The sequence below is a fragment of the Arvicanthis niloticus genome, chromosome 13 (genome assembly GCF_011762505.2).
Source record: "Arvicanthis niloticus isolate mArvNil1 chromosome 13, mArvNil1.pat.X, whole genome shotgun sequence".
In the NCBI taxonomy this organism is placed as follows: Eukaryota; Metazoa; Chordata; class Mammalia; order Rodentia; family Muridae; genus Arvicanthis; species Arvicanthis niloticus.
The window spans coordinates 55,961,537-55,987,526 of NC_047670.1; the positions used below are offsets into that span (position 1 = coordinate 55,961,537).

The 25,990-nt window shown below is 45.8% G+C and overlaps 1 protein-coding gene across 1 annotated transcript; it reads left to right on the forward strand.

The window, feature by feature from the left end:
• The first annotated feature begins 5,681 nt into the window (after positions 1-5,681).
• Positions 5,682-25,314, forward strand: Adsl (adenylosuccinate lyase). The gene is made up of 13 exons (XM_034517282.2): positions 5,682-5,896; positions 10,417-10,620; positions 12,879-12,923; positions 13,485-13,564; positions 16,563-16,734; positions 17,811-17,857; positions 19,223-19,313; positions 20,290-20,359; positions 20,508-20,655; positions 22,005-22,095; positions 23,232-23,321; positions 23,711-23,887; positions 24,802-25,314. Exons 1-13 carry the CDS (start codon positions 5,744-5,746, stop codon positions 24,886-24,888), a joined length of 1,455 nt encoding a protein of 484 aa, XP_034373173.1. The 5' UTR covers positions 5,682-5,743; the 3' UTR covers positions 24,889-25,314.
• The last annotated feature ends 676 nt before the right edge of the window (positions 25,315-25,990 follow it).

Below are 25,990 nucleotides of genomic sequence, written 5' to 3' on the forward strand. Positions count from 1 at the left end.
GGCTGAAAGACTGAAAGATCCCCTCAGGTTTGAGGCCAGCTTGGACTATAGTATGAGATCCCATCACAAACATAAATATGGGAGCTGGAGAGATGGCTCAGCAGTTAAAAGCACTAACTGCTCTTCCAGAGGTCCTGAATACAGATGTACATGCACTCAATAAGTAAGTAGTGTATATAATAAAAGGCTTAAAAATTGAAAATATATATGTTTTGTTTTGTTTTGTTTTTTGAGACACAGTTCTCTGTGTATCAGCCTAGTGCTGGGATTAAAGGGATACCCAGCCAAAAAGGTTTTTATTTACATTTTTATTATATTTATGTATTTGGGTTGGGGAGTATGGAAAGATTATTTTCAGGACTCAGTTCTCTCTTTCACCATGTAGGCTCTGGGAATTGAACTCTGGTTATCAGGAAACCTGATCCACTGAGCCATCTCTCTGGCCCAAGGTTTGTATTTCTGTGGGTTTGCTTGCTTGCTTGCTTGCTTGCTTGCTTGCTTGCTTGCTTGCTTGCTTGCTTTTTGAGAATGAAGCTGGAAAACCAAGGACCTTAAATGGGAAAAGCATACATTGGAGATGCAGTGTAGAATAGACTCCTGCCTAGTATGTACAGGGCCTAGACTGAGGTCCATCGTCTTGGGAGGGGACTATTATAAGCATAAAGCTGGAGATTTAGGTACTTGCCTAACGTGCACAAAGGCAGGGATGCTGGCAGTTCAACCTTGTAATCACACCACTTAGGAAGTGGAAGCAGAAAGACAGAGGTTAAAGGTCAACCTTGACTATACAAGTTTGAGGCCAGATGAGGTTACATGAGACCCTGTCTCAAAGAAAAAGAGAAAAAAAAAGAAGTAATAAAAACATTAAAGGGGATCAGATGAGAGAGATGGCTCAGTGGTTAAGAATACTGGCTGTTCTTGCAGAGGACCTTGTTCAATTCCCAGCAACCACATGAAGGTTCACTGAGAGACCAGATCTTTTGTGTTCAGACTCCATCTTAGAGAACCTGACCTAAGGTTGAATTCCATTTAACCAACAGGTAGGTACCTAGCACCAGTCTCCAAGTTATTCCTCAATAAGACCTGTGTCTAACACCAGTCTCCAGGTTAACCCCCAACTGGTGTCTAATAATGTCTAACACCAGTTTCCAGGCTATTACCCAACAAGTCTACACCTCCAGGTTACAAGTCTGGCCCTGGCACCTCACTTCCTAACAACCACCAATCAGGAGGAAAATAGAAGTTAAGTTTATGATTTGACTCCCAGCACCAATTATGTCAAAGGCCATAATGGCCCCTCCAAACAAATGCTTGACTGAAACTGGGCTCGGTGCTGCACCCTCCTGTTCTAAGTTAGAGACGGTGGTGTGGCCCACGCTCGAGCTTAAATAAAGAGACCCCAGTATGATTGCATTGGAATTGGCTGCTTGGTGGTCTTTTGGGGTTCATGAACACTTTCTGGCACATTATAGCCATCCATAATCCCAGTTCCATGGAATACATTGCCCTCTTCTGACCTCTGCAGGCATCAGGCACACACTTGATATATATATATATATATATATGTGTGTGTACATATATACACACACATATATGTATATATACACACACATATATATGTATATATATACACATACATATATAAGCACATATATGTGCTTGTGTGTGTATATATATGCAAGCAAAACAAAACAAAATGAATAAATCTATTTTTAAAATGTTTTGAAGACTTGTTCGTTGAATTAGGCCACAAGTAAGAGAGGGACAAAGTGATGACTTAGCAATTAAGAGCTCTGACTGCTCTCCCAGAAGACCTGGGTTCTATTCCCAGCACCCATCACAGCTCACAGCTGTATGGACTCTAGTCCCTGGGGATCTAATGCCCTCTTCTGGCACCCTTGAACACTGCATGCATGTGGTGCACAGACATATAAAGCTCAAACATATTAAATAAAAATGAAAAGTCAACACTTTGAGAGATTCTGCTTCAGGTAACAGTGACAGCCAAATTGGAGTACCTAGGCTCTAGTCAAGCCAACACTGTGGAGGACTGAATGGATTCAAGGTAAGCCTTCCAGTGGAGAAAGACAGAAGGCTGGGCTGTTCCCTGTGGAGCAGTATGAGTGCTAGATTGAGGGAAGGGAGGACAGCTGAAGGACAGAGGGGGTTGTCCAAAGTGCTAAACGAGTCCATCAGCCTGGCCAGGTAAACAAGTACAGGGTAAATGAAAAAAGAGAAAGAAAAGCAATTTGGTGCAAAATGAAAACGACATAAGTGCAAATTGGAAACCAGGTGGTGCCGCACACCTGTGATCCCAGCACTCGGGAGGCAGAGGCAGAGGCAGGCTGATCTCTGAGTTCCAGGCCAGCCAGAGCTATACAAAGAAACCCTGTCTCAAAAATCCAAGAGATGGGGGTGGATAGGGAAGAAGAGGAACAGACAGAAGTTACAATGCTATACTAGGCAAACAAAGGAGTACACTGGTTGGGCCCTTGTCCCAGGCAGAGCGCCAGCATCTTCTTCTTACCTTTTCTTTCTTTCTTTCTTTCTTTTGGTTTTTTTTGTTTGTTTGTTTGTTTTGGTTTTGGTTTTGGTTTTGGTTTTTCAAGACTGTGTAACATTGGCTACGTGGAACTCTCTCTGTAGAGTTCCAGAGTTCCAGTTCAGCCTGGCCTCGAACTCACAGAGATCAGACTACCTTTTCCTCCCAAGTACTGGCTGCCTGACTTTTCTTATCTTCTTACCTCACTGTGCCCCTGGGAGCATCAGCCATATTTTTCAGGCAAGAATTCTAACTGCCAAGAGATTAAATAACTTGCCTAAGGGACAGAACCAACAACTGTGGAATTGCTGGGAATGGTTAGTGGTGAGGAGACAAACCAAAAAGCCGGGGCCTCCACATTAACCAGAACTAAAATAGTTGATGATGTTTAGCAGAAGAATTCCCATGCATTAAAAAACAAAACAAAACAAAAAAAAGCAGCTGGGCATGGTGATCCATGCCTTTAATCTAACACTCGGGAGTCAAAGGCAGACAAATCTCTACATAGTGAGTCCCAGGCCAGTTAAGGCTACAAAGTAACATTCTATCTCACAAAAATGAAGTCAGAGAAGGAAACAGGACCAAGTAGAAATCGAAAGGCTAAAACTACAGTTAGATGAGGAAAAGTAAGCAGAGGCCAAGTGAAGCAGAGACAGGAGAGAAAGAAGGCTAGAGAGGCTGAGAACGATTGGCTTTGCAAGGATCTCTGTGGGAGACAACAGTGAGCTGCCACGGCACATCCAAGCAACTATACCCCTGAATCAATCCAGAGTGTGAAGTCCCAGGAACACGTTCTTTTCAGAATACATCCGCCCCAGCCTCCAATCCAGCCTTCTGCCAATCGAGGACCTTAGGCTCAGGTGTCTGGCAGGTTTGTCTGATGGACAAAGTATTCTGGTAACAGCTAAATCTTGAGCTCAGGAAGAGGAGACACTAAGGAGCCATGGAAGGAACCTTTGAGGGAATGGCTGCCTGAGGAAGAGGGGGTAGTGTTCAGATCTAACTTACTATGCCTATTGTGAGTCTCTTTATGTTGCTGAACGAGGCTTTTGTTTTGTTTTGTGTTTGTTTCTTTGGAGACAGGTTTTCTCTGTGTGGCCCTGGCTGTTCTGGAACTTGCTCTGTAGCCCAGGCTGGCCTCAAAGTATTTAATGAGTATGTACTCTATGCTAGCTGCAGTGCTGGGTAGAGATGACCAAAGTAGACAGATGGGATCTGGATCATGATGGTTCTCAACATGTGAGACTCCCACAGAGGTCACATATCAAATATCCTGCATATCAGATATTTAAATTACAATTTATAACAATAGCACAATTACAGTTATGAAATAGCAACCAACAAAATACTTTTTTTTTTGAGACAGGTTTTCTCTGTGCAGCCCTGGCTGTCCTGGAACTTGATCTGTAGACCAGGCTGGCCTCAAACTCAGAGATGCACCTGTCTCTGCCTCCCGAGAATGGTGGCACATGCCTTTTATTGAAGCACTTGGGAGGCAGAGGCAGGTGGCTCTCTGTGACTTAGTGGCTACTCTGGTCTATAGAACAGTTCCAGGACAGCGAGGACTGGCTACACAGTGAGACCCTTTCTCAAAAAGACAAAAAGTAGCCAGGAAGTAGTGACATACCAAGCACTCAGGAGGCAGAGGCAGGCAGATCACTATGGGTTTAAGGCCAGCCTGGTCTACAGACTGAGTTCCAGAACAGCCAAGGCTACACAGAGAAACCTGTCTCAAGAAAAAAAAATATTAGAATAACTGGAGTTTTTTATTTTTCTTTCTGTTTCTTCAAGACAGGGTTTCTCTGTGTAGTTCTGGAACTCACTCTACAGACCAGGCTGGCCTTGAACTCAGAAATCCACCTGCCTCTGCCTCCCAAGTGCTGGGATTAAAGGCGTGCGCCACCACCGCCTGGTGTCAGCCTGCTTTCTTACAGAACCCAGAACTACCAGCCCAAGGATGGCCCCACCCACTATGGCCTGGGTCCTCCCTCATTGATCAGTAATTGAAAAACTGCCTTACAACTGGATCTCATGGAGATATTTCCTCAAGGGAAGCTCCTTTCTCTGTGATAACTTTAGCTTGTGTCAAGTTGACACACAAATTCAGCCAGTACAGGGTCTCAAGTAGCCTGCAGGTGGGTCTTAACTATATAGCTGAGGATGTCTGAACTCCTGATCCTCCTGCTTGCATCTCCCAAGTGCTAGGTTTACAAATGGATTCCACCATGCCTGGCTTCCCAAAACAACCTTTTACTTTTATATTATTATTTTTTATTTACCTATTTTTCTAATACCTTTTATTCCTAACGTTTGTATGTAATTACTATATAAAGTGTTAGACACGACACTTTTTTATTTTTTATTTATATGAGTGCACTGTAGCTGTCTTCAGACACACCAGAAGGCATCAGCTCCCATTACAGATGGTTGTGAGCCACCATGTGGTTGCTGGGAATTGAACTCAGGACCTCTGGCAGAGCAGTCAGTGCTCTTAACGGCTGACCAGACACGACACTTTCTAACAAAGTACATTTTAACGATCCTACATGTGCTGCTATCCCTTGAAGAACAATCTTGAAGGCAGGTCTTTTTGTTTTGTTGTTGTTTGTTTTCTGCTTTAAGTCAATTTATCTTTCTTCCCCCTCTCCTAGTGAGAATATAGAAGCCAATCGAAATTTAACATATTAGTTCTTTTTAAAATGTATGCTATTTTCAGTCTTATTCTGCCACGGAAATTTTGAATTTTTGGTTTGATGTTCTCGAGTGATCACGCGTGGAGTAATTCTGATAGGCTGCTTTCAGAGCTCGGAACCGGCCGGCACCCGGTTTAAGAGTTTCGGTCTCCAGTGGGACTGTAGTACTCCAAGTGTCCACTAGGGCTCCTTCCTGGCATCCCTACGAATGCCTCTGGAACTTTCCTTTCCGTGTTAAACGCTGGTCTTAATATGCGTACCTCAGATGGAAAAAACTGAGGAGGCACAGCGTGGGGCAGAGATTTAAGAAGCTTTAATCGTGTCTCGTAGAAAAGAAGAGAAAAGCGTTGACCCTCAGAGGGGACGAGCCAACTTGAATAACCTCCACGCTCCATGATAGCGTTTTCCGCGGGGCGGGGCCAGAGGAGGAAGTCCTGCCCCGCGCACGCCCGGCTTCCGCTTTTGGCCCCGCTGCTGGTGTCCGCTGTGGCCCCGTCGAGTGTTGAAAATGGCTGCAGCCGGCGACCCTGGCTGTGCTGAAAGCTACCGTTCTCCGCTGGCAGCCCGCTACGCCAGCCGCGAGATGTGTTTCTTGTTCAGCGACAGGTACAAGTTCCAGACGTGGCGGCAGCTGTGGCTGTGGCTAGCGGAGGCCGAGCAGGTAACTGGCCGGGTCCCTTGTCTCGAGGGAGGTCACGGCCGGAGCACCTGTTGCCTCGGCAACAGTCCCAGAGACCGGCACATCCTTTGGAGGACTTCCATTTGGGCAAAGCTATGGGAGTTTGCGTCCTTCCACCGCGCATTTCAAGTGGAATGCTATTTATTCCTTGCAGGCTCAGGGTTAGTGGTGCTTCCCGCCAAGCCATCCGACATGAGTTCCAGCCCTGGGACAACTTGGTGAGAGAGGCGATACCTAACTCCCATTAAGTTGTCCTCCGACCTCTTTGTGTATGCGCGCGCGCGTACACACACACACACATACACAGAGGAATTATTTTTAAGCACGTTGCAAACTTGATGGTCAGAAGATGCATTTATTTTATTTTTTGTGGATAAGTGCTCTGCCTGCATGTGTGCACGTTCACTACCCTCATCTCGTCTCCACAGACGTTGCCAGGAGAGGGAGCTAGTTAGCAGCTTGTCGTAAGCTGCCATGTGGGTCTTGGGAACTAAACCTGGGACCTCTACAAGTGCTTTTAACCAATAAGCCATCTCTCCAGTCCCTTAATTTTCTTCTTTCCAGAGGACAAAGCCATGTTTGTAAGGAGCAAGGCTTGCCCTAGGTTACCCAGCTAGCTCTTGACAGCAGAGCTAGTATTCGATCCTAGATTCATTCTAGAACCTGAGCTGAGTCCTTGGTCACTTTGCCTTCCTTGGTGCCTTTAAAGCTAGTGACAGCTTTGGAATCTATTTCTGAGCCACCATTTCTGTGTCTACGTTTTGCTATGAGAAGGGAGAATCTGGTCAAGTGTTTGTTACAGAAGGTGCATGAGCTGTGGGGGTGTTATTGGTGATTTGATTTGGGGTTTGGGAGGGAGGTTGTGTTTTTTTAGATAGTGTCTCACAGTGTAGCCGTGACTGGCCCATGTCTAGCTTCAAATTCACAGAAATGAGCCTGGCTCGGCCTCCCAAGAACTAGGATTAAAGGGTTCAACACCACAGTCACTACCGGTAGCAGTTTGTCTTACAGGGGCTGCATGTACAGTTGTTCGGCCCAGTATTTTTAAAAATGATTTTGAAAGAGAGACTGAATGAAGCTGAAGGTGATCCAGAGAGCTGTAATGCTTCTTAGGTTTCAGAGCAGGTTAGCAGTGTGTTCACGAGGAGCTTAGTGCCTTTGAACCCAACCTTCACCCTTCATTCCCTGCCCAAGCCCTTAACCAGCTTCCATACAGCAGCTATAGGGTGTCAGCAGGCATTTCTCTTGCACCTTCTGGCCCAGGCACTGTTTTAAGGCCTTTTCTAGTAGTCTAATAGTCCTTAAACATGTATATGAATTGTGTATGTGTTCCTCATTTAAAAGTACAAGAAAAGCTATGGGGCTGGAGTGATGGCACAGCACAGCAAGCAAGGACTTGTGTTGTTCTTGCAGAGGACCTGGGTTCCCAGCACCCGTGTCAGGCAGCTAGTTTACAGCTTTGCTGGTTTAGTAAGTGGCAGATCTCCTCCAAGATCCACGAGCCTGAGTAGTCAGCTGGGTTTCCAGAGCCAGGCATGATTTTCCTTTAGGCCTGAAGTCCAGTAGCCATAGAGCTGTTAGTTACCACCACTGTGAAGTGCACCCTTGGTGGTGTTATGCCATGCTGGTCATTGTAGTTATGGGCATCATAAGTTTAGGTTGGCCTATTGGTTGCTTTCTGCCTTTGGTGCCTTAAAAATTGCGTTTTGTAAAAGCTATTAACTTTTTTGGGTTTTGATTTGGTTTGTTTTTGCCTGGAGATGGGAGGTCAAGACAGGGTTTCTCTGTGTAGCCCTGGCTGTCCTGAAACTCACTCTGTAGACCAGACTGGCCTTGAACTCACTTTTTCTTTTTTAAAGCCACATTGGATAAGTACTTTTCTTGTGCCTGTTTTGTAGGTGAGGAACCAAAGCATGAGGCAACCATTGGTTCCCTGGTAGACATCAGCTCTGTCATGCACGTTCCCGTCCATCTGATACCAGCACTGTGTAGATGAGGGTTGTAGCGTGCAAGCCGTTGCCAGTGTCACCATAGCTTGTAAGTGGCCTCAAGCTGAAACTGGTTTCTCTGGTCTACAAATCGCTTGAAGCATATATAGCTATGAGTATGGATTATCTGTTAGAACATCAAATTAGTAGCAAAAGGCAGATGTGGTACATACCATTAAAGGATATATATATATCTATCTATATATCCTTTTTTTTTTTTTGGTTTTTCGAGACAGAGTTTCTCTTTATAGCCCTGGCTGTCCTGGAACTCACTCTGTAGACCAGGCTGGCCTTGAACTCAGAAATTTAAAGGATATAATTTTTATTTTTTATGTATAGTTCTCTGTCTGCATGTGAGTATGTGTATGTGTGAGTGCAGGTGCCACTGGAGGCCACATGATGCCATGGAACTGGAGTTATAGGTGGTTTTGAGCAGCCATGTAAGTGCTGGGAACCAGAGTCAGGTCTCTGCAGGAGCAGCAAGTACTCTTATTCACTGAACCATCTTCCCAGCACATGTGTTAACCCCAGCATTTGGGAAGCAGGGGCAGGTGAATTTCTGAGTTTGAGGCCAACCTCATCTATATAGCAAGTTCCAGGCCAGCCAGAACAACACACTGAGACCTTGTCTCAAAAAACATACTAAAAATAGCACACATTCCCCAGTGACTGTGAATTTGGGGATACGATGAGGAGCTGGAGAGATGCTTCACAGGTGAGAGCACTGGCTGGTCTCCAGAGACCTGGCTTCCTCTCCCAGCAGCCATGCGGCCGCTCACAACCATCTGCAACTTCAGTTCCAGAAGATCTGATGCCTTCTCTGGCCTTCTTAGGTAACACATGTACACATAATATTTGCACATACAGGTAAAACATAAAAATAAGTCTTTTTAAAAATTAAAAAAGAAAAATGACAGATTAGGAGTAATACAAGAGATTCACAGTATGGGTGTGTACATGGGGTGGGGGCCACACATGTGGAGGCTGCTGGCTGACAGCTCTGCAGAATAGGCTCTCTCCTTCCACTTTTGCATGAGTTCTGAGAGCCGATCTCCAGTCTCCAGGCCTCCCTTGCAACTACTTACAGCAGCAGAGCCAGCTCACAAGTAAGCTTCCTGTTGGATCCAGGCTTCCCTTGCAGCTATATATAGCAGCAGAGCCAGCTCACAAGTAAGTTTCCTTTTGAAGACAGTGTTTGATTTGAAGTCAGGATCCTTCTGTTTCTCCTTCCTAAGTGCCATTATTATGGCCTGTAGCACTAAGCACAGGTTTTTGGGGTGTGTGTGTGTGTGTGTGTGTGTGTGTGTGTGTTGTGGGGTTTTTTGGGTGGGGGGTTCAAGATAGGGTTTCTCTTTGTATCTCTAGCTGTCCTGGAACTCACTCTGTAGACCAGGCTGGCCTTGAACTCAGAAATCCACCTGCCTCTGCCTCCCAAGTGCTGGGATTAAAGGTGTGTATCACCACTGCCTGCTGGTTTGTTTTTTTTTTTTTTTTTTTTTTTTTTGTTTTTAAGATTTATTTATTTTATGTATGTGAGTGCACTGTTGCTTTCTTCAGACAAATCAGAAGAGGACATCAGATGGTTATGAGCCACCATGTGGTTGCTGGGAATTGAACTCAGGACCTCTGGAAGAACAGTCAGTGCTCTTACCCACTGAGGCATTTCTCCAACCCCTACTAAGCCCAGCGTTAAGGGAGTATTAATTTTGGTCACTGTAAGTACATCAGAGTTGGGTTCAAAGCCAGTGTACTTTGTACACTTACATGTCCCAGCTATGGACTAAGATATAAATAGAACAGATGTCTCTTCTGCAATATACCTTTCAGAGTTGAATGGGTTAACTAAATGTGGGACAATGTCATACAGTGATGCGTGTGCTAAATAAAACTAGGCTAAAGAAACAGTTGATACGGAGTGTTTTACATGAAGGTCAGAGGAGGCCTTGATGACATTTGAGCCCAGAGACTAGAACAAGAGAGGCAGGAATCACCCAGATTGTTGCAGCGCACACTTTTAGTCCCAGCACTCAGGAGGCAGAAGCAGGCCGGTCTCTGAGTTCAGGGCTAACCTGGCTTACATAGTGAGTTCCAGCCAGGAGTATACTGAGAAACCCTGTCTCAAACAAACAAACCAAGAGGGGTGGAGAGGGGCAGGAGTTAACAGTCAACACCAGGACTCTGGTGCTTCCTGTTTTGGAGTTTATTTAGAAGATTCCTCCATGGGCTGGAGAGAGATGGCTCGGCTGTTCAAATGGCTCAGATCACTGGCTACTCTTCTAGAGGTCCTGAGTCCAATTCCAAGCAACCACATGGTGGCTCAGAACCATCTATAATGTGATCTGATGCCCTCTTCTGGCATGTATGTGTAAATGTAGTCATCTACATAAAATATTTTAAAAAGAGAGAAAATTCCTCCATACTTTTGAACTTGTCACCCCAGATTTTAAGAGGTTTTAACCTCATTTCAAATACTTGAACATAAAGGTCATTGGACTTTCTTTGCCTACTCTGCAGACGCTGGGTTTGCCTATCACAGATGACCAGATCCAGGAGATGAAGTCCAACCTGAGCAACATTGACTTCCAGATGGCAGCTGAGGAAGAGAAGCGCCTGCGGCATGACGTGATGGCTCACGTGCACACGTTTGGCCACTGTTGTCCCAAAGCTGCAGGCATCATTCATCTCGGTGCCACCTCCTGCTATGTCGGTGACAATACGGTAGGAGCTTGTGCTATTTGCACTAGGCTGTGTGTTTTTATATTTCCACACTCACCAAGGGCCTTTAAAACTACTGTTGGCTTCTGAAAAGAGAGGATATAACTGAGCCCTGGCTGCCCTGTACTCCAGGCTGGCCTTGAACTCACAGAGATCCACCTCCCTCTGCCTCTGCCTCCCAAGCACTGGGTTATAGGCGTGCACCACCACTCACTGCCTGGCCCAACTGTTCTTTTTTAACTTACGTGTTTTGGTGCTTTGCATAACTGTCTGTATGTTATGTGTGCAGTGCATACTGAGGTGAGAAGAAAGTGTGGGGTCCCCAGGAACTGGAGTTACAGCTGTCATATAGGTTCTGAGAACCAAACCCAGGTCTTCTGGAAGAGCAGCCAGTGCATTTAACCACTGAGCAGTCTCTCATCAGCCGCTGTTTCTGAGTTCACAGTGACTGGGTTGTCTGGGTCTGACTCCATTCTCCCCATTTCTACAGATGAAAAAATGTAAAGAAGAGTGTAACCAACAACCTGTGGTTACAGTAAATGTCAGGAGCTCTGTAGGATGGGTGTGCAGTGGCACATGCGTGTAAACAGTGGGACACGGAGTAGGAAGGACATTGCCTTAGAAACATGAGTGAGACTGTCTCTTAAGAGCACACAAGCCAGGAAGAATGGCTTCAGCACTTGTCACACTGCACCTGTGACAGCTGAAAACAGAGTCCATGTCACTGCTTTCAGATGAAGATGGCAACTACATGTGCCCATGATACCATGATACTTTTTTGAGACAGAGTCTCACTATGCAGTTCAGGCTGGCTTTAAACTCACAAGAGATCTGCCTGCCTCAGCCCCCTGAGTGCTGGAGTTAAAAGGCCTATGCCACCACCACCCGGCTTTTATTTTTGAGACAGGGTCCCAGTACATTGTTGTGTTTCCTAGACTGGTCTATAGCTGGAGAGCTCAAGCTGTCTGCCTAGATGGTTGAGTACAGGTGTGTGCCACTGGGGCCGGTTTCTTTTTAGCGTTGGGTGGTACATAATTAAAGATGCCTGTGTGTAACTGGTTAGACATGGAAGAATAATCCCCTTCCTTGGAAAATTTTTAACTACATTTGTTTACTTACTGGGGACAGAATATGTGCACCATGGTATGAGGGTGAAGACCAGAGGACAATGTGTGGCAGTTAGGTTCCTCCTTCACCATGTAAGTCTCTGAGATGAAGCTTGGGTTGGCAAGCTTGGCAGCAAACACCTTTACCTGATAAGCCTTCATGCTGGCTCAGAAATCTTTTTCTAAAAGTTCCCAGTGATGCTGTGTTTCCATGATTTTTGTGACATAGGAGCATGTTTTGGAATTACTCAAAATACTTTCTCTTACCTCCCACAAGAGCAGTTTGAAGGCATGAGGATGCAGTTCAGTGGTGGGTAACTGTACGCATGAGGCTCTAGACTCTATCCCCAGGACTTGGGGGTAAAAGAAACTGAAGGTTTAAGTTTCTTAAACTTTGATGTTCTAGATCATGCCTTCCTGTGCTATCAAGGATAGATGAACAGGGCAAGGTGGCTTAAACCTTTATTCCTGGCACTCAGGAGGCAGGGGGCTCGGATATCTGTGAGGACAAAGCCAGTCTGGTCTACATACTAAGTTCTGTAACAGCCAGAGATTCCTTGCCGATAGATTGATGGATGGATAGATGGATGATGGATAGATGAGGAAAAGTAGACTACTAATGGAATGTGTCATGTAAGAAATATAGAAGCACGTGGACTTAGACAGTTCTCAGTCAGTGTGGCCACCACACACTGTGAACTATAAAGGTTTTGTTCCTTATGGATCGTGGTAATCCAGTGGTCCTCCTGCTCTGTAAGTTGTCCACTGTCTGATGCTAGTCCTTAGCTTGAGCTTTCTCTGTGGGCAAGGATGACCTTGAATTCATGATCCTCCTGCTTCTACTTCTCAAGTGCTGAAGTTGGAGGTGTTTGCCACCATTCCAAGTTAATGTGATGCTGAGGGTGGAATTCGTGGCCTTGCATCTGCTAGGTAAATAGACTGCCGACTGAACTACATTCCAGCCCAGCTCTTGTGCATTCAATGGTAATGAGGATAAAGCAGCCTCTTGGCAGCTTTCGGAGCACACTGTCTGCTAAAGGTGAGATGGACTGCTTGCTAGCCGAGACACCAACTCTAATGACCAGAAAGTCTCATTACAGTAGTGCTGTTCGCCTCTGTTCAATGTGAAATCATTGAATTTTCTTTCCTTTTCAGGACCTGATTATTCTGAGAAATGCATTTGACCTGCTTTTGCCAAAGGTAAGATGCTGGCAGAAGTTTCCTGTCAGTTTAGATGTCTGCAGTTTCAGTGAGTCTACACAGTGTTGATATCTAAAGCTTATGATATTCTCAAGTCAGGGACTCTGTATATCATGTGTCCCTTCTTGAGTTAAAACATGAGGTAGGGTGGTACACGTCTAATCCCAATAGTGGGGAAGCAGGGGCAGGCAGATCTCAGAGTTTAAGGCTAGTCTGGAAGACTGTAAGTGATTGCTTTCTAAAGTATAGCTTTTTAAATGTAGCAGGTTCAACCAGAGATGTGTTGCTGGAATATGTTGGTCAGGCCATGACTTGGTCCTGTTGTTTTGCAATGGTCTTAAAATAGTGTGTGACATGTTAGGGAGTCAACTCAGTTTTCAAATGTTGGCCCCTGTCCTTCGTGGTCAGGGCACGTTGAGATTCAAAGGTGAAAAGACACAAGTGCTGCCCTCCCCAAGCTGAAGATATAACTTTGTGTAAAATTGTATGAACATTTAGTTAAAGTTACATAAAGAACTCAGTTGACTTGACCCTCTTTCCACCACATGGTCTTTCTTGTAGCTTGCTAGAGTGATCTCCAGGCTTGCCGACTTTGCTAAGGAGCATGCTGATCTGCCCACGTTAGGTTTCACACACTTTCAGTAAGTGATGAGACTACTTTTGGGGAATTGAATATATGCATGTGTGTGTTGAGCCCAGAATCTTAAAGCCTGGCAGAGAACTTGGGACACTGCTGAGAAATGGGCCTGACACCCTGGTTAGAAACTTCTCTGGGGACTGGGAATGTGATTGCCAGGCATACTTGAACTGTTGAGTCCTACATCCAGCACGACAAGGAAGAGTAACTAAGCTGCACTGAAGCCATGCTTGGAGACTTAACTGTATCCCAGCCGCTTGATGGCCTGAGGTAGGATAGCTTGACTGAACAGCGTAACAAGACCACCTCAACAATGAAAAGTACAACTTTTTAATAATTACATTTATTTGTTTGTCTGTGTGCACACACATGGCAGTGCACAGGTAGGAGTGAGAAGACAACTTCTCTCCTGTCAGAGTCCATTCTCTCCTTCCGTGATGTGGTTGCAGGGATTGAACTTGGGTCATCAGACTAGGCAGTCAGCACCTTTACCAGTTAAGCTGCCTCATTGGCCTAGTAATTAGCAGTTTATATTTATCAAGACCAAAGAATAGCCGTTTATTCTTTTTTTAATGTGTGTGGGTGGTTTGTCTGCATGTATGTATTCATATGTACTACTTGTATGTCTGATGCCCCAGGAGACGGGAAAGGGGCATCAGATTCCTTGTAACTGGAGTTATGGATGGTTATGAGCCACAGTGTGGGATGGAGCTGGGTCATCTAAGAGAGCCAGTTCTCTCAGCCCCTGAGTTGATCCAGTCTCCTCACGCTCCTTTTATTCCTTTCTTAAGAGTCTAGCCCAGGGAAGTAATCCAAATTCAGGGAAAAGTTTGTGCATGGAAATCTTTGTTAGGATATTATTTATAATAGCACTGAGATTAGTCTAAATGACTTGGCCAGTGAGGATAATTAAATACAGTACAGTGTGCCCAGAGGTTGGAGTAATATCCAGCCATTAAAATATTGCTTGTAAGAATATGGAAGCATGCTTAGGTTTATGTTATAGCAGGAAAAGAGAGCCTAACACAGAGACCAGGTGTAGTGACACACACCTTTAATTCCAGCATCTGAAATCTGCACAAAGATTACCAGAAAGAGTATCACCGTGTTAATTTGGTTACCCTGGTTTAGGTCATAATAATTAAAAATGTCCCTTTTTAATCTGCTTATGTCTTGACAAGAGCTCTCCTCTAGAGAGCTTTGGACTAGAGCAGACATTTGCTGTTATGAATATCTTGTCTGTTTCTCAGTATTGTGACTGGCTCATCATTGGGGTTTTTGCTTCTCAAAAGGCCAGTCAGTCCCTTACCCAAGTCTAGACATGTCTGCCACAGTGTCCATTTAAAACATCAGCAATTGCCAGCCAGGTGTGGTGGCACACCTTAAATCCCAGCCCTCAGGTGGAAGAGGCAGGTTTATCTGAGTTCGAGGCCAGCCTAGTCTACAGAGCAGGTTCCAGGACAACCAGGGCTACACAGGAAAAACAAGTCTTGAAAAACAAACAAACTGTTTTGTTCCTTTTTTGTCCGTTTGCTCTTTCCTGTGACTGCACGTGAAGTATTTGTGAGTCCAGTGCCACAGGGCCTGTGTGGAGGCAGAAGACAAGTGTTAGTGGCCTCGGGTCACCAGGCTTTTGTGGCAAGCACTTGAGCCGCTGCACTGTCTTGCAGCCCTGTTGTGTCTCTCTGCACTTGGTTGTAAGCTGTGGACAGGGAGCCTCGCTGATCTGTTTGCTGTTGTATTTTCAGTGCTGAGAACATACATCACACATTTGCAGACATTTGGGTCATGAGTGCCTAAGCATTTCTTGTCAACCTCTGGAAATACAGCCATCAACAAAGCATACATTATCCCCATCCTTTGATAGGAATAACTCTTGGGCTATGGATATAACTCAGTGAATGTTGTGGACTGCTCTGCCCCACACTTGGGAGCCAAAATGTCGAGGACCGCTCTATCAATGTTGGAACCTGCACTGCCAGAAGCCTTGGGGGCTAAATTGTTCCGGCCTCGTACTGCCCCAAGCTGCTCCAGTCCGAGGGTCAGGGTTCAGCAAGAGAGAGAGTGAGGACAGACACGAAGAATGGAGACCAGACAGAGTGTGGTTCAATCCAGTTAATTCTTCAGTCTCTCTTTTTCTCTCCAAGTCCCTAGTTCCAAGTCCCTAGTTCCTAGCACCAAGTCCTCTTGTCAGGGTATATGGCTCAAGATGGCTGCAAGGATGATAGCAGCCTTCTGTCGGCTCCCCACAGTAATCAAGTTTGTTTAGGATGTATGAGGTCCTGAATCTCATCTTCAGTACCTCAAAGAAAGAAAGAAGCCCTTTTAAAAAAATACATACTCTAGAGGCTGGAGAGCTGGCTCAGTGATTAAGAAAGAGCACTGACTGTTCTTCCAGAGGTCCTGAGTTCAATTCCCAGCAACCACATGGTGGCTCACAACCATCTGTAATGGGATCTGATGCCCTCTTCTGGTGTGTACACCAACAGCATACTCACCTACATAAAATAAGTAACTTTTTTTTTTAAAGAAAATGCATACTCTCTTAATTTGCATTTGGGGAGAGTGTGCTCTGGCATGAGTGGAGATCAGAGGACGGTTTGTAGGAATCTTGGTTCTCTCCTTCCATCAAACTCATGTCATCAGACTTAGCAGCAAGCACCCTTACCCACTGAACCATCTTACCAGCCAATGGTTTGTTTTGTTTAAAGATAGTGTTTCCCTGAGAATCTGTGCTGGCCTCAAACCTGTCATCCTTAGCCTCCTGAGTACTGGGATTGCAGCCCAATGCTTCCAAGCTGTTAAAAAGCTTCTTGGCAAAGACCTATGCTGGCAGCCCTTTGTGGTTAGTTTGTGATATCAGTGATGCCTTCATTCTTCTTAACTCCAGCTCTTAACTATTCTTTCTTTCCTGCCTCCCCCAGCTCCTACTTGGGTAATGGTAGCTGTAGGGTGAGGGTAGGCTCAGCCTGGGACCTCTGTGTTCTGTGTGCTCCTTTCAGGCCTGCCCAGCTGACCACAGTTGGCAAACGCTGCTGCCTTTGGATTCAAGATCTCTGCATGGATCTCCAGAACTTGAAGCGTGTCCGTGATGAGCTGCGCTTCCGAGGAGTGAAGGGCACCACTGGCACACAGGCCAGCTTCCTGCAGCTCTTCGAGGGAGATCACCAGAAGGTATTCTAAGGAACCAGCAAAGTGGGCACTTGAGTCAGTTCCAGGACTGACATGCAAACTATCCTGTAAACTCTCCTGTCTCTACACTTGTGTGGGTGTGTATTCTAGCTCAGTTCAGTGGTGCCAACCCACAAGACAAGGAAGGCTGCCTCTGACCTGATTGATCCAGACCCTGCAGGATAACCAGTGAGCACACTCAGACTGAGTGCCTATGTTTCTTTTTTTCTCTTTTCTTTCTTTCTTTCTTTTTTTTTTTTTAAGATTTTATTTTATTTATATAAACACACTGTGGCTGTCTTCAGACACACCAGAGGAGGGCATCGGATCCCATTACAGATGGTTGTGAGCCACCATGTGGGTGCTGGGAATTGAACTCAGGACCTCTGGTAGAGTAGTCAGTGCTCTTAACCACTGAGCCATCTCTCCAGCCCGCACCTACATGTTTTTTTTTCTTTTTTTTTTCTTTCTTTCTTTCTTTTTTTTTTTTTTTTATTAGAGCTGAGGACTGAACCCAGGGCCTTGTAGTTGCCATGCAAGCAGTGCTCTACCACTGAGCTAAATCCCCAACCTTTTTTTTTCTTTTTAATTTAATTTTATTTTATGTGCCTATGCACATAAATTATGTGTGAGGGTGTCAGATCCCTGGAACTGGAGTTACAGACAGTTGTGAACTGCCATATGGGTGCTGAGAATTGAACCCAGCTCCTCTGGAATTAGAGTCAGTAAAAGAGTTTTTTGTTTGTTTAAGACAGGTTTCTCTGTGTAGCCCTTGCTGTCCTGGAACTTGCTTTGTATACCAGGCTGACCTCGAATTCACAAAGAACCACCTGCCTCTGTTTCTCAAATGCTGGGATTAAAGGCTTTTGAACCTTGCTTTTGAACACCTGAATTTTGGGGTTTGTTTTTTGTATAACAAAGCCCTGGCTGTCCTGGAACTCACTTTGTATACCAGGCTGATCTTGAACTCACAAAAATACACCTGTCTCTGCCTCCTGAGTGCTAAGGTTAAAGGCATGTGCCACCATGCCTGGTGAACACCTCTGTTTCTAACAGGATGTGTCTTGTCCTTCTCAAAGGTGGAGCAGCTAGACAAGATGGTGACAGAAAAGGCAGGGTTTAAAAGGTATGTACCTGGGGAAAATGCTGGGCCCCTGGTAATGACAGGCCTCTAGATTCAGCTCTCTCCTCCTCCTCTTCCTCTTCTTCCTCCTCTTCCTCCTCCTCCTCTTCCTTCTCTTCTCTTTGTGTATTCATATTTGAATGTTTTACTTGAGTACGTGCCTGTGTGCCATATTTGTGTTTTGTATATGGACAAATACTTTACGTGTGTGAATGCCTGGGCACCACATTGGTGTTTGTGACTGGTACCTGCAGAAGTCAGAAGAGGACTTTGGATCCCCTAGAAATGGAGTTATAGATCGTTGTGAACCACTGTGTGTGCTAGGAATGGAACCCAGATCTCTGTGAGTGCAACCAAGTACACTTACTGCCAAGCTATCTCTCCTATCCTTTCTCTCTCTTTTTCTTTCTTTAATTTTTTTATTTTATACATATGCATGTTTTGTCTATGTGTATATCTGTATGTGGAGACCAGAAGAGAGTGTCAGATCCTCTGGAACTAGCATGCCATCTGTGAACAGCCATGTGGATGCTGGGTATTAAACCCAGGTCCTCCTCAAGAACAACAAATGAAGACTGGTGGTGGCACTCACCTTTACTCCTAGCAGAGGCTGGCAGCTCTCTGAGTTCCAGGACAGCCATGCTCTTAATGGCTAAGCTGTCTCTCCAGCCCCTTGGTTTCCTTATAGTGTTTAATTAATATTGCTAATTTGGGTTTGTTGGTTTGTTTGAGATAAAGTCCCACTTTGTAGTCCAGGAAACTCAACGTGTAGTCCAGATTAAGCTTGAATTCACCAGAGTCCTTCTGCTTTAGCACCTGTTGCTAGAATTGCAGTCTGAGGTCACCACCACACCTGGATATGTTGTTGGCTGTGTTTCTGTCCTGGGATCCCTCAGTGTGGTTCACTCTGACCACCTGTGCTGAGGCCACCAGGCTCTTCCATGATTTCTTTTTTTCTCGGTACCTCGTAGCACTACAAGAGACATGGGCATTTAGGTTCTATACCTCCTCAGACCAGAGCAGTTTGATGGGGATTGGGAACAGCTTGTTTCAGTAGCTAGTTGTTAGTCAGGCCCTCTGAGCTCAGCACAACTGAGCCTTCCAGGAAGCCAAGCCATCCCTGAGATCAATTAGTCAGTCTATATTGCAGTCGCTCTTTTTCTTTTCTTTTTTCTTTTTGAGACAAGGTCTCTCTATATAGTCCTGGCTATTCTGTTGCTTGCTGTGTAGACCAGGCTGACCTTAGAGATCTGCTTGCCTCTGTTTCCTGAATGCTGGGATTAAAGGTGTGCCGCCGCCCCGCCCCCCCCCCCCCCCCCAGCTGACAGTCACATATTTTAGCATTGGTTTCTTTTCTGTTTACTCTAGAGCGTTCATTATCACAGGACAGACCTACACAAGGAAAGTGGACATCGAAGTGCTCTCTGTGCTGGCCAGCTTGGGGGCGTCAGTGCACAAGGTAAGCGGGGCAGCCTGGGTGCTAGAGGGTGGGAACTTGAAGGAATCCTCAGACAGACCAAGGCAGCTAATAGTTCAGTTAATTGTTTCTCAGTATGTTAGGCATAATAATTTGGGATCTATAGGGAAAGCCTTTAAATTGAGTGTACTAAAGGGAAAAGTTACTCAAACATCTACAATGTCTCCATCTTTTGAAGGATGTGTTAAATTTGAAATTCCTTAGCTAGGTGTAGTGATGAATGCCTCATCACTTCAGAGGGAGAGGCAAAACTGATACAAGGGTCCAGGATTTTGATTTTGGGTGTTTTTTGTTTTTTAAGATTTATTTATTTATTTTATATATGTGATGTCACTGTCTTCAGACACACCAGAAGAGGGCATTGGATCCCATTACAGATGGTTGTGAGCCACCATATGGTTGTTGGGAATTGAACTCAGGACCTCTGAAAGAGCAGTCAGTGCTCTTAACTGCTGAGCCATCTCTCCAGCCACCAAGACTCTTTCTTTTTTTTTTTGTTGTTGTTGTTGTTGTTGTTGTTGTTTGTTTTTTGAGACAGGGTTTCTCTGTGTAGCCCTGGCTGTCCTGGAATTCACTCTGTAGACCAGGCTGGCCTCGAACTCAGAAATCCGCCTGCCTTTACCTCCCAAGTGCTGGGATTAAAGGTGTGCGCCACCACCGCCCGGCTCTTATTTTAGATAATTGTATTGTCTTTCCATGACCTATGTCTCTTTCTCCTTTTCACACAGTCTGCCTGTCGCATATCCCTCCTCCCACCCCCTCTGTTCTCTGTGCTTGTTATCCCAGCTTTTCAGGAGCAGAGAGAAGCCTGAGTAGAAGGCTCTTCTAGGTGGGGAGGGCTGGCCTTGAACTCAGCAGTAGCATGACACACTAAGAATTCATTGCCTGTGTGAGCTTAGTCTGGTCCAGTATCCCCGGATACCAAGTGCTGGGGATGATACTCAGTCTGCCTCCACAGATTTGCACTGACATACGCCTGCTGGCGAACCTGAAGGAGATGGAGGAACCCTTTGAGAAACAGCAGATTGGTGAGTAGAGATTCCATAGCTGCACAAGGCTGCTGAAGAGGTGTGTGGATGCCCCCATGACTTTTCAGTGTGCACCTAGCAGGTGTTTGTGCACTTGCTGTCCCCAGATGTCTTTCTGCCTCTGTATCTTGTCCTCTTCTGTGGGCAGGCTCCAGTGCGATGCCATACAAGCGGAACCCCATGCGCTCCGAACGTTGCTGCAGCCTGGCCCGTCACCTGATGGCCCTTACCATGGACCCACTGCAGACAGCTTCTGTGCAGTGGTTTGAACGTACTCTGGATGACAGTGCCAACCGGTGAGTGATGGGGCCAGTGCACACAGCACAGGGGGGAGGGAGGGAGGGTAAAGGAAGGAAGTAAAAAGACGTATTTGAAGATGTCTGCTTTCTTCATTACTCTCAAAGAAGCTTTGACCGGAGCAGTGTACTTAGTGTTAAACTCCTAGTATAGTGATTGTTAGAAGAGTCCAGGCAGTCTTCCAAATGAGGGTGATAGCGTAAGACTTAGCAAGGAAGCGTTAAGATGTGAATCAGTTGGTAGAATGCTTGCCTATAAGGACATGCATAAAGACACAGAGGCAGGAGGTCAACAAAAGGTTGACTTAGTAGGTAGAGAATGGAGCCCTTTAGCTAGGTCTGAGCACAGGGAGCAGCTAGTCTTTGGAAAGTCTCAAGGCCCTCAAAGGAATCTAGTTTTGCTATAAAAACCTGTTTTTTTATGTCCTCCTGTCTATTATTTTCATAATTTAGGTTATTTTATGTATATGAGTATTTTTTGTATGTGTGTGTGTGTTTGTACCATGCTTGCCTGGTACCCACAGAGGTCAGAAGAGGACATTGGATCCCCTGGAGTTAAAGTTGTGGATGGTTGGAAACTGGCCATATGGGTTCTGGGAACTAAACCCAGGTTCTTGTAAGCACAACCAGTGATCTTAACTGCTAAGCCATCTCTCCTGTATACTTTAAATGATCTCTAGATTGCGTATCACATCAGATACTGTGTAAATGCTGGGTGAATGTTTGCTGTTACTGTCAGTTAGGGAATAGATAAAAGAAACTGACTACTGAAGCAGTTTATTTTTCCAAACATATTGATCCATGGCTGATTGAAGCCATGGGTGCTGAATGCTCAGATACAGAAGGTGATGGTAGAAGTATAACCTGACTCAGTTTGCGTGCTGAAACACCCAGCATTATTTAGGGAGTCACTTTACAGGGGGCACTAAACAAGCTGGACCTTCAGCAGCACAAGCCCACCTGAGCACAGTGGCCATGTAGAGGGAAAGGATAAGTGTAAGTCAGGTTAGCCAGCTAGCCAGCCTTGGTTGACAGGAGAACTAGGCTAGTGGGGCGTGCTGGCCATCTACTGAGATAGACCCACTGAGGGGAGAACACATTGGTAGGAGCAAGCCAGAGCAGTGAGGGAATGGCTGGACTCACAGTGGAGTTTGCGCTGGAGCTTCGGGTATGACGTCTGCTGCTGGAAGTGGAGAAGATAAGGGCTGTGAGGAAACTAAGGCTCGTGGAGTCCTGAGACCGGGGGACACTACAGAGAGTGGATGGTGTGAGGGCCTGGTAGAGCAGCTGCTTGGGACACACCCCATGTGTCTCTGGCATTTGATTAACTGAATGCATTTGTTTTGTAGACGGATCTGTTTGGCTGAAGCATTTCTCACTGCAGATACTATATTAAATACCCTACAGAACATTTCTGAAGGATTGGTGGTATACCCCAAAGTAAGAGGCCTGGGGAATATGGGAAGGGGAATGTTCTGGAGCGAGTGAACTGGGGTGCTATAGGCTAGCCCAGCCCAGTGAGAGTTCTACCCAGACCTCATCCTAGAGTTCAAGACATAGTGTAGGAACTCATAGACATACATACAGACTGGGGGAAAACACTGAATTGTCTTGACTGTGAACACCTCAAGTAGCCGAGAAGAGAAGTGGAACCGGTTGCCTTGTTTTGGGTGGTGTTTTGTGAGTGGGTTTCTTTTATTTTGTTTGTTTATTTGTTTGTTTTTTTGAGACAAGGTTTCTCTGTGTAGCCTGGCTGCCCTGGAACTCACTCTATAAATCAGGTTGGCTCCAAATTCACAGAGATCCAACTGCCTCCCCCCGCCTCCCCCATGCTGGGATTAAAGGTGTGCAGCACCATATCTGGCCAGTTTCTTTGTTTTAGGCACCTGATTCATCTTCATGATGTAAATCATTGAGGCGGGACACTGAAATTTAACTAGGGGAGGGCATTTGATGTGCATATATTTTGTCTGCATGTATGTATGTGTATCATATATGTGCAGTACCCATGAAGAACCAGAAGCAGGTGACAAATCTCTTGGGACTGGAGTTACAGGTGATTGTGAAAGTCGTATTGGTAGTGCTGGAAACCAAACCCAGGTCTTGTGAAGGAGCAACAAGTACTCATAGCCACTGAGCCAGCTCTCCGGCCCCAAATTGTAGGGTTAGGGATTGTCCCATGAAGCTGCTTCTGAAAGTTTACTTAAGAAAAGAAGAAAAGGAGGAAATCTGGATTTTTTTTTTTTTAAGTTATTCATTTAATGTATGTGAGTACACTGCAGCTGTCTTCAGACATGCCAGAAAGGGGCATCTGATCCCATTACAGATGGTTGTGAGCCACCATGTAACCGTTGCTGGGGATTGAACTCAGAACCTCTGGAAGAACAGTCAATGCTCTTAACCGCTGAGCCATCTCTCCAGCCCAGAAATCTGGATTTGTAAGAAAACTAAGAAACAGTTCTAAATAAAAGACCAAATCACCCATCTCTGTAAACAGTGGCACTTCATGGCCCCACTGCATTTTCTTGACCTGCTGTGGCTTCATAATGTTGAGGCATCTGTCTTGGCCCTTTTAGGTAATTGAACGGCGCATTCGGCAAGAGCTTCCTTTCATGGCCACAGAGAACATCATCATGGCGATGGTCAAAGCCGGGGGCAGCCGCCAGGTATGTCAGTGGTGGATCTCAGTGTGAACCATGCTGGGACAGTGGCACGCACCTTTAATCCCAGCACTCAGGATGCAGAAGCAGGTAGATCTGAGAGCTCAAGGCCAGCCTGGTCTACATAAAGAGATTCTGTCTCTAAAAAACTGTGAATCAGAAAAAAGGGATATCATAAGGTCTGAATCTTGTGTTGGAGAGGAAGAGGCAAGAGCCTCCTTCATAAGGTTTGGGGAAGAGGAACGTCTACCCCAGTGTCCGTCCCTAAGCTGTGGTCAGAGGGGAGGTCATGGAGGAGGTGCTCTAGCCTCCACAGCAGGGCAGGTTCTTACGTGATGTCTGGTAACTGTAAGGTCTGCACAGGTTATGAGCTAACACTCCGGCTCTCTCCCCAGGACTGTCATGAGAAAATCCGAGTGCTTTCCCAGCAGGCAGCTGCTGTGGTTAAGCAGGAAGGGGGTGACAATGACCTTATAGAGCGCGTCCGGGCAGATGCCTACTTCAGCCCCATTCACTCACAGTTGGAGCATTTGTTGGACCCCTCTTCTTTCACGGGCCGAGCGCCCCAGCAGGTAACGGTCCAGTAGCATACTTGAGGAGTGCTGTTTCTATGATGCTGCTGCAGCGCCTGAACCTCTGGGAGTGTGGGAGGAGTATGGGAGGGGCCACCTAGACAGGAGAAAAGGTGTAGTAAAGCTGGCCTTTAATTCCAGCCTGGGTTACATAGTGAGTTCCAAGCCAGCCAAGGTTGCATAGATGGATAGAAAGACCCTGTCTTAAAGCAAACAAAAAGTCAAGATCCCCTACCCCAAGGATGTGAGAATTGTGCCTCCCTGTGGTGTCCTCAGGGTCAGAATGCTTGGAGCATGGCAGCCAATCAGACGTCAGTGGGCAGCCAATTGGACATGAGTGGTGCACTTCCATTCAGCTTTTTGAAAGGAAGAGTTAGTTTTTGTTTTGCTTCCTTTTCTCAAAGACCAAAATTGTCCTTTTATTTACAAGGAACAAAATGTTTAGGCCACAAGGACTCGTACCACAAAAAGCCTGAATTCCTTCTGGTTCCAGCTCCAGAGGATCCAGGGCCTTCGTTCTTCTAGTCTCCACTGACAGCCACACACACAGGCATATACACACAGAGACATAAGCTTAAATAAAAATAGGGATCATAGGGACTTTGAGCCAAGGCCGTGGTCGGTACAGACAAGGGCAGAAAGTTAGTCCCTTGGAGACTGGTCAGATGAGCCTAGGGCTGAGGGTGGAGAGATTGCACAGTGGGTGTTTGGCAGGCTTCAGCAACTGAAGAGAAGGTGGCCTGCCTCTGCATGACGTTCTTTATGCATGTGCCGGGTTTCTTTCTGGGAGACATAGCTAACAGACAGCAAACGCTCAGTGGAGGAAGCCTTAGCATGCTAGGTCTTAGTGCTGGAAGAGGTTTGAAGAAGGTGCTAACATTTTCCTTTGTCTTATGTTTGCTCTTCCCTGGCAGGTCCACAGGTTCCTGGAAGAGGAAGTGTACCCCTTGCTGAAGCCCTATGGAGATGAGCTGGCTGTGAGAGCAGAGCTGTGTCTGTAGAGCAGGAGGGAGTTAAGGAAGCTGATGAGCTTGCTGACCACAGTGTGAACAGTCAATACTGCATGTGGTGGCACACACTCAGGAGGCAGAGGCAGGCGGATCTCGGGGTTCAAGGCCAGCCTGATCTACAAAGCAAGTTCCAGGACAGCCAGGGCTACACAGAGAAACCCTGTCTCAATAAACAAACAAAAAGAACGTACGTTAAATTCTGTTGCTTGGGGCTCACAACAGACAGTCATGCATTCTTGTTTTCTCCAGTCTTGTTGAGACAGGGTCTCACTATGTATCACTGGCTGGCCTGCAACACAGAAATCTTCCTCACCTCCCCAATGCCAGGATTAAATGTGTGCCCCACTATGCCTGGCGCTGTTCATGTTTTACAGCAACATAATCTTGCAGAACAAGTAGCTCATGCTTTCAAGATGCCTCAAGTCTACAGTGTTTCCTCACTTACATTGAGACTGTGTCACCGTAAACCTTTCATAAGCTAAAAAATGAGTTCAGTTCACCTACCAAACATTATTATGTGTTCATAACACTGACAGTAACTTTTGGTCAGAGAAGATGCCTAACAAACCCTGTTAGTAATATAGTCAAATGCCTAGTGTCGTTACTGAGTGCTCTGCGGGCACACTGCCGCACACTGGGCTAGCCTCTCCTGTAGTCCTTTTCAAGTATTTACTTGATTGTAAAGTAGCAAGAAATTCCTGGTCCCTGTGGGGATGGGTTTAAGTCAAAAAATCACCTGAATCTGTGATTGAGAATCATCAGATCCCTTGATTTCAATTCTTTTCACCCAGGTTAAATAATGACATTTGTAGCTCGGGAGCAGGAGAAAATGGATATTGTTGGGTCCCTTCAGTTCCGGTTGTGTCTGTTCCATCTTTTACAGAGGTTTGCTTATCAGGCCATGTTAACTGGGTAAACTGATTGCATTATGGGGCCTCCCAGTCTCTTATCCTTGTTAAATAGATTGGTAGCTGTTCAGACAAGCCAGTCAAAGGGTGAAATGCCCAGCCAGAAGGGGAGCATTAGCCTTGCCTCAGGCTGTGTTTTTGGTGTGTATGAAAAGGAAGGGCTGGCAAGATGGCTCAGCTGGTAA

What these genes read in the sequence shown, in the direction of transcription:
- Adsl (XM_034517282.2), top strand. Translation starts at nt 5,744, where the DNA reads ATGGCTGCAGCCGGCGACCCTGGCTGTGCTGAAAGCTACCGTTCTCCG. An exon ending in GCTATGTCGGTGACAATACG is followed by an intron (nt 10,621 to 12,878) that starts GTAGGAGCTTGT and finishes TTTCCTTTTCAG; the next exon opens with GACCTGATTATTCTGAGAAA. An exon ending in TGGGGGCGTCAGTGCACAAG is followed by an intron (nt 19,314 to 20,289) that starts GTAAGCGGGGCA and finishes CTGCCTCCACAG; the next exon opens with ATTTGCACTGACATACGCCT.